This window comes from Heliangelus exortis, chromosome 15 (genome assembly GCF_036169615.1).
Source record: "Heliangelus exortis chromosome 15, bHelExo1.hap1, whole genome shotgun sequence".
NCBI classification, from domain to species: domain Eukaryota; kingdom Metazoa; phylum Chordata; class Aves; order Apodiformes; family Trochilidae; genus Heliangelus; species Heliangelus exortis.
Genome location: NC_092436.1, coordinates 10,308,280 through 10,316,497, shown reverse-complemented (window position 1 = coordinate 10,316,497; position 8,218 = coordinate 10,308,280). Strand labels below are relative to the sequence as shown.

The following is an 8,218-nucleotide window of genomic DNA, read 5'->3' as shown; positions in this document are numbered from 1 at the left end:
TCACCTGCTCAGCGAGGGACAGTGCTGCAGCCCGGAGGTGACCCCGGCAGCTCAGCGCTCTCTTGACGGCGGCTCCCCATGCCCCAACGAAGGACCCTCCGCTCGCCCCCCCCACCCCCTTGCTCTGCTCCCCCGCCAGCGCTGCCCGGGGCTGGGGTCCGCAGCACCCCCGAACCCCTCCGGAGCCGACGGCGGGGCCGCGCAGCGCGGGGCATTCGCGCCCCCCAGCGGAACCGAGCGCGGAACCGAGCGCGGAACCGGGCGCTCGGTGCCTCTGAGGGGAGAGGCACCGGGGGTGGCTGTTCAAAGGAATTGGCGGTGGGAGCCTGGCATCCCGCCTCCCTGCTCGGCTTCTTTGTCCGGCACAGCCCTTTCCAAAAACGAGATGGGTTTAAAGCCACCCAGGCTCTTCACCGGCAGGACAGACCTTGAACTGCCTCTGGGATTATTTACCTGCTGGGAATCTCTCCTGAAATCCACACTTTCTTTCCCTAACACTTTTGCCCCATGCCTGCTGCTGAGGGTTCGTCAAACTGTATTTTGCATGCTTTGACTGCACAAGGATTAAAGCTGCCCTCAAGAACATACCAAGCCCATCCCCTTTAGAAATCATGCAGGTCTACAAAGACACCTGGAAGCTCAGATCTCCAGGGTCTGGGAGAGCATCATTTTTCTTCTTGCCCTCCTCCTGCTGCACATGGTACCACCGTTCAGCAAACCTCACTGCATCATGGACGCTGTGGAAAGCCAGCTGACCACCACTGTCTGTGTCTCCAGCCCAGCCTCCCTCTCTGAGCCTGCGGCGGATGGAGGGGTTGCAATTAGCCAGGAGCACCTGGACACCGATCTCCTTGTACTCGTGATGTGTCTCCTTTAGAGCAGAGAGACCCACGGTGTCTATGAACTGCATTGCTCCACAGTCAAGAACTAAGGTGTGCATATCTGTGGAGGGAGGACAGGCAGCTGCTGGAGGCTTCTCAACTCTTTTCTTGGCAGGTTTCAGGCAGCCAAACCTGGTGCCAAAAGAGCTCTTGCTGTTGCCTGTGTCTGCATTTCCCTGGGCCTCCACTCTTTGGTGCTCAGCAGACAGCAGGATAGGATTTACCCCGGTTTTCCGGTAGAGAACAGCCTTAAAATAGTCCTTGTTGGCATAGTAGAGGGATGACTCAAAGCGGAAGATTTTTATGTTGGCAATGCTGCTAAGCTGCTTGTAAGTGGACTGATCCTCATAGATCTCTGTGTTGCTGACCTTGCCCAGGAGCGTGGCCCTGGGTCTTTGCGTGCGGAAGATGATGCAGAGCAGAGCGAAGCAGATGCCCACCAGGAGCCCAATCTCTGTGGTGATCAGGGTTGAAGACAGCATGGTTGTCCACCACACCACTGTGTCCAGCTTGCTGAGCTGCCACATGCGGGGGGTATCACGGAACTTCCTCAGGCCACCCCGCAAGTTGACAATGGTGACCACACCCAGGATGGAGGTCTGCAGTGAGTAGAAGAGTGGGGCAATCCACAGCAGCACTAGCAGCATCACCAGGGAGGTGACCAGGCCAGAGATCTGGGTATGGGTCCCCGTGGACTCCTTCAACAGGGTCTTGGTCAGGGCTGCGGAGCTGGCGAAGCAGTAGAAAAAAGAAGGGATCAGATTGCACATGCCAATGGCAATCATCTCTTGGTTGGCACGAACAGCATAGCCATGCTTTTTGCCAAAGATTTCCGCCAGGGAGACAGTCATGGCAAAGCCAATAACAGCAATGGGCAGAGCATCAACTGCCAGGGTGGAAAACAGGTTTATATCTGGTAAAGTGGGTTTTCTGAAACCAGTGGGGATAACCCCACAAACAGCAGACTTGTATCGCTCTTCGAAGTTGAAGTAATAAGATGTTACTGTGGCTACAATGACCACCAGCAGCTCTATGGGAAATGGGGCCTTCATCTTCTCCTTATACCGGTCATTGAGCTCTTTGACTGGCACTATGATGGCCAAAGCAACCAGGCTGGTGATCAGGTCACAGATGTTGGACTTCTGGATATATCTGAAAAGGTCAACCCATGTCAGTATGAAGGACCCCACCCCTTCATGACGAGGGATTTTCAGTCCCAGGAGGTACTTCATCTGAGAGGTGATGATGGTGAGGCTGGAGCCAGTCACAAAGCCACTGAGGAGAGGTTCTGATAGGTAGACAGCCACAAAGCCCAGCTGTAAAAGCCCCAGCAGGATCTGAAAAGCAAGCCAGCCATATCTTTAGATTCAAAGAGAAGGGCTGGGAGAGGTGGCAGGCAGTTTTTTAGTTTGCTTCCACTTTAGCAGCTCTGGCTATTCTGTCTGCTGGGCACCCAGTGTGAGGCACAGGACTTTGTCTTCAGAGGTTAATCTGTGGCATGAAAAACTAAAAAACTTACCTGCAGGCTAGAAGGTCCCTGCTGCTCTCTCCTTACACACCATAAGAGCACCTGGTTAACACTGAAGGCCCAGGCAGCAGCTGTGAGTACCACTCAGTGCCTTAAAACTGGTGATGCACTGAGTTTTAGTTGTCCCAGTGAAAGAGCTTGAAGCTGCTCGGTGACAGCTGAGCCCAGGCAGTGGGGACATTGCCAGGGAGGGCAGCCTTTGAAGGAGGGTCTGCTGATGGCAGGGTCCTCGAGGGCTGTTCCTACCAAAACCTGCTCTAACCTGCCCCAGAGGCCAGCTCAGCTCCAGGGCTGGGTTGGTTATTCACAGTTCCTTCTCCCTTGCTCTGTCTGATCCTAAGCAAGTTTCAGACACATCCAAGGATGTGGCCTATGACATGGAAGGAAACAAACCCTCATATTCAACTGTGTTGGGGGGTTTCTAAATCACTACATTTGACTCAAGGGTGTCAGGATCTAGTCACATCACGAAAAGTTTCTCATGACTCTGAACCAAGACTGGAGCTGAGAGATCTTTAGGCTCAGAGAATTTCCTACCAGGCCAAGGACAGAGGGGAAGCAACACAAGAGTGAACATTTGTACCTGATAAAGACCAACCAGAAAGCTTAAGGAAAGGGCCACAGTGATGGCGTAGCAGCTCCTGTCACAGGTACCTGTCCCATTACTGGAGGAGGTGAAGTTGCCCACCAGCAAAGAGCCCGTGTTGTCATTGCTGTACCCTGCTAGCTGGAGGTGTCTGTTCACAGACTGCCCAATCATCAGGCACAGGACACCAAAGGAACCCACAAAGTTATGGCGTGAAGTAGCCATAGCCACGTAGATGATATTGCAGAAGAAGTTGGTGTAGATTCCGTAGATGGGATCCTGGTTGGCTAAGAGGGAGTAGGAGATGGATTGGGGGATGGCAACTATCCCCACCAGGAGCCCAGATATGACATCTCCCAGGAACTGGGTCTTGATGTTGTAATGGGGAAGCCATTCCAACACTGGGAACAGACGACAGAAGAAGGTGATGATGGTTTGATGATTGCATGTGCACACCTCTCTGGCTTTCTTTAGGATGAAATCCTTGGTGCTGAAGTCTGAGGGCTCATTCTCCTCCAATCTGACAAGTATAAAATTGGCAGGGCTCTCTTCTGGTGGTGGGGAGCTCAGTACATCTTTGCTGTGTCCTGACTTCTGGCTTGACGCGTCCTCCATTGCACCGAGAGAGCTGAGTTGGGAGAACAGGCAGCCATGAGGAGCTGCAGTCACACATATAAATGCTTTACTTTGCTGCAGAGCTCATCACACAGCTTGTACAGATAAATAAATAAAGGAAAATAACCTCAGAAAAATCAAACAGAAAAGCACCTTCTCACTGAGCTGGTTGATTTGTTTGTTTTCCCTCTTGGACCCGATTAACCACAACCCTGTGAGGAGACCTCACAGCATGGCTGCAGTTCAGAAATTGAACAGGGATGATAAGAAATCCCACTCCCCAGCCCTGCTGGGTTGTTTCACAGCACTCATCCCAAATCTCTTACCTCTTCCTGCAGAGAGACACGTGGTGCTTTCTCACTACCTGGAGCTTCTTCCCTGTGGACTTCCCTGGAGCTCCTCACCTCACAGCACACAGTGAACAGAGGAAGCACGAGGCAAACAACTCCAAACCCCTTTTCTTTGCCTTTCTTCTGGACCATGCACTGAGATCACTTGAGTTACTGAGTTACTCAGCCAGGAGCTCGGCCCTTTTATCTGGCTACAGCTGATGAAAATGGTGCAGCCATCCAAACCCAGTTGTATTTTGAAAACAAACATCATTCTGGAAGAGTATTGTTGATGACAACTTGCTCTGGCCATTAAGAATGATTGAAGGGATTTAGAGAAGTACTCCTGCCAGATAACAGTATTGTTGGTATCTGGAGGTGTGTTTGCCAAACAATGGGAAAAAATGCAAAGAAATCTTCCTGCCTGTGCCTCCCTGCAGAGCATTGATGCCTGAGTCCTGCCAGACTTCTCTGCTCAGGTTTTCATCTGCACAGACAGGAAAGGTGTGACAACACAGGTTATTTCTAGGTAGGCAGAAGAAGTCAATATATGTGTCAAACCTGCACAATCCACATCTTGCTTGTGCCCTTTAGCACAAATAACAAGGGATTTCGCTTTGCAAAAGTAAGCATAATTTGGTAAAATGCAGCACTGCATTTCTTCTGTAGGAAAAAGAGAACAATTATATTAGTAGCCAGGAAAAAAGGCAATGTCTCATCATTCTGAATTGAAATAGAAGCCTCATAAACACCATCTGTAACTGCTCTGCCCTTGCAATGTATGCCAACAACCTGCATCAGACCTCTCAGCACACACTCCTACTCACCTCATTCTCCACTCCTTCTTTTCCACCTCTTTTTCACTGACCTGGTCTCTTAAGATTTTTCTGGACATGCCATTGCTCCATAATCAGGCAGCTTGGTTGCTGCCTCTGCTTCTGACACTGTTCTGGGAGGGGGTTGAGAGCCCCCAGCATTTGGAGAGATGATATGGGGTATGGGGAGAAAACATTTTCACAAAGCTTTGATTTAGGTGCTGGGGAAATAACCTGAGAGGAGGGGGAGATCAGCATCCTGAGTTACATTTATCTCATCAGTGGAAATCTGCATCTCAGTAATTAGAAGTAAACAAATAAGAAACATCAGTGCTCTCTGGCAACAGGAAAAAAATGAGAGCACATGGTAGGGTAGACAGCTACTCAATGTATTTATCTATTTATGTGAACTCTCTTTATTTCTGCCATTCCTCCACAGCTCATGTATTTTCATCAGCTGATAGCTCCCATTTCCTTCCCCTTCTTTCAGTAATGGACTGTATCTTTCCTCAGCCTTGTCATTGCTCTTGTCCATAAAAGATGATCTCTTCATGTGTTCTATAATCCTTCCTAGTTATAGATAATTTTGTATCTTGGCCTGTCATCTGATATTGTCTCTACTCACTCATTTTTATTTTCCATCTTCTTCCTTAGCAAATGACCCAAATTTCTATTTTCTATACAATTCCTTCATCTTGAAATTCAGTCACTGAAGAACTAGTGAGGCAGTCACTGAAAAGCTGGCCAGGTTTCTTTTAAGTCAGCTTGTCAGCTTGGATAAAACATATCTGAGCACAGTTCATCTTTGGGTTTTTATCTTTCTTGGAAAGCATTCATTTCCAGGTCTGGATCTCTGATCTGTACACTATGAAAATAGAACAAGACATTTGTGACAGTATCTAGGTTCCTTTCTCCTCTGCTCTGAATGCTGCTGTTTTTTCTTCCAACTTCCATTTTCACTTGTATATACTGGACCTCTTTTCTTTGTTATGATTTCCTTTACCACTTGATGTAGCTTGGTAAGCCTTGATAAAGCCATGCTCTTTTATCTCTCACAGGCATAGGTGAGCAATTCAGGTTTCCATTCCTTCTTTCTCCGTGCCTCCCCTGCCATCCTTTGCAAATCCCAGTATCCTTTCAATGAAGTCTAAAGCCTTACCTACCTTTCCTTTTCCCTCTGTGCAAATTCCCAATTGCTTTTGTACACTTGGCTTTAATATATTTCATACTTTCCCTGCAATTATGGTCTTGAGCTCCTTTTCCCAAATAGCTTCCCAGTGTGTTTGGTTCTCTGCACTGCCCTCTTTGAAACTCCAAGCCTTCAGTGCTAGGGCAGCTTCTGCATGGTCCTCTCTGTGCTGGAAATTTGGGCTGTGGGCACCAAGGAGAGGCCATTTTCTCCATACTGGCAGAGATACAAGAACACACTGGCTGACACTGACCACTCTGTATGTCTCTGAAAACACTTTCAATGAGGTGATGCCAGGGTGGAAGCTGCGTTTCCTGCTTGCTCTAGAAAGTGTACAACAGAGAGTTTAAAAAAAGAAACCCACAATGGAACCTGAATGTGACCTTCAGCTGGCTAAGACTGTGCTGCCTTCCAAACACAAGGTCACTATTTTACTGCTGAAACTGTTTGTTTCCAAATGTACCTTCAAGGGTTGCTCTTCATTGCCACTATAAACTCACTTAGCTGTTTAGCTCCATTCTGGGCAAGGTTGGGTTGGACAGATGGTATTAACTTGAACAATTCAAGTGTAGATAGGACATTTCCTGCCAGTAACATGGCACCCTCTGTTTTTAAGACAAGCAGAAAGCATGAAATCCAAATTTGTCATTTGTGGGATGGTACGTGAGCAATGTGGACATCCCTCCATGCAACAGCCATTGCAGTCAGCTAGAAACAGAGCAGTGGAAACCCAAGCTCCAGGTGCAAGGAAAACAAAATAGTGGGGCTATTTTGGTTTCCTATCCTAAAGCAGAAAAATAATGAAATTATCAGGGTCCATGATTGCTACCCAGACATTTTGCAATGGGAAATGTGTTGAGAATTCAAGTCTCTGCTGCTGTGGCAATGCATTGCTTCTGTTTAACACAATGAGCTGGCATCTCCAGTTTTCTTTGGAACAGAGCTAACTGCACTACACAGGATTTTTTATTTGCTTAAGGGCTTGTAAATATACTCAAGACTTTGGCTACTGGAAGCCTTTCAAGTAACATTCCACCTGTCTTCGCTCCACAAATGGGCCAGCCTGGCATATCACACAGCTGAACCCCACTGCTTTACAGTTATTTACATCATATGCTCCTTTATTAGAAGAAAAGAAAAAAAAAAAAAAAGTGAGCCCAGGTAATGGTGCCAGGTATCTAAGAGAGATTCTTTACTTCCCTTTAGAAGTACTAACCTGGCAGCCTTTTTGGATGGCTGCTGGTTCAGTTCCACTTGGAAATGAATTTTCAACATGTAGACATCTGCAAAACACCATCCTTCCTCTAAAAGGAAAAAAAAAAGAAAGGCACTGAACTGGTCCCAGTTCTGAGACAGAGCAAAACATTACAAAAGTGCCCAAGGACAAAAAAGATGAACATAACTTCTTCTATGGTTTCTTGGAAAGCAATTCACATTTCTGCAAGAGATAACACCAGAGAATGTGGAAGCAGTGTACAGGAGCCTTTTCACACACCCCAAATGGTGAGACAGACTGTCACAGGGTGCCGTGGGAGTCAAAGGGTTCCAGAAAAGGGATTAGGAAGCTTCACAGAGAAGTGCTGCAAAAGTTTCAGCAGGAAGTTTCTAGCCTGCTGCTTACCAAGTTCTGGGAGGGCTCTGCATGAACTGGACCCCTGGGGGACCTTCCCAAGCAGCCTCCACCAGGCTCTGACCTGGGAGATGGGGCTGGGGTGTCTCATCCAGCACAGGGGAATGTATGGTGAGGATTACAGCTGTCCACAGGTAAGGTATTAGCTCCAGTAAAGGGTGATGCTGATTGGAACTGTTATCTCAGCTCTGTATAAGCAGAAATCAGTTACCCAGCTGAAGGCAATGGCTGCCCTATGCTCTCCAGGAGAGCAGAAAGCTTCTGCTGGCATTCTCCATAACTGAGGAGTGCTCCTTCCACTCTGCTGGCACCAACCCAGTAATTACAGCATGTGCCCAAGGTCTCCTAAGGTAAATGGCATCCTCAGGTAAAAGCAGAGCCCTGCTGGATCAAGCAAGTCTTTTGCATACTTCAAGGACATTTATGCAGATCAAATATTCACCATAAGTGCCCAGAGCTGCACCCAAAGCTGTCTTCATTTTTGCTCAGGAACCTTATCAGTTATGGCTGGTAACATATCTGACCAAGTCAGACAAGTTATTATGCCAAATAACACCGAAAAACATTGCAGCAAGGCTGAATATGCCATACCATGTGCCAGACCTACACATACTCTAAAAGCACAAGTGGCACCAAACCGGACCA

At 47.9% G+C, this 8,218-nt stretch overlaps 1 protein-coding gene across 1 annotated transcript; it reads right to left on the bottom strand.

The window, feature by feature from the left end:
• Positions 1–245: 245 nt before the first annotated feature.
• LOC139803097 (sulfate transporter-like) lies at positions 246–4,018 on the bottom strand. Its single transcript, XM_071758933.1, has 3 exons — positions 3,937–4,018; positions 2,993–3,623; positions 246–2,218 (listed from the first exon to the last, which is right to left on the bottom strand). Exons 2-3 carry the CDS (start codon positions 3,608–3,610, stop codon positions 620–622), a joined length of 2,217 nt encoding a protein of 738 aa, XP_071615034.1. The 5' UTR covers positions 3,611–3,623; positions 3,937–4,018; the 3' UTR covers positions 246–619.
• Between the last annotated feature and the right edge of the window lie 4,200 nt (positions 4,019–8,218).

What these genes read in the sequence shown, in the direction of transcription:
- LOC139803097 (XM_071758933.1), bottom strand. Translation starts at nt 3,610, where the DNA reads ATGGAGGACGCGTCAAGCCAGAAGTCAGGACACAGCAAAGATGTACTG. An exon ending in TTCTGGTTGGTCTTTATCAG is followed by an intron (nt 2,219 to 2,992) that starts GTACAAATGTTC and finishes CTTGCTTTTCAG; the next exon opens with ATCCTGCTGGGGCTTTTACA.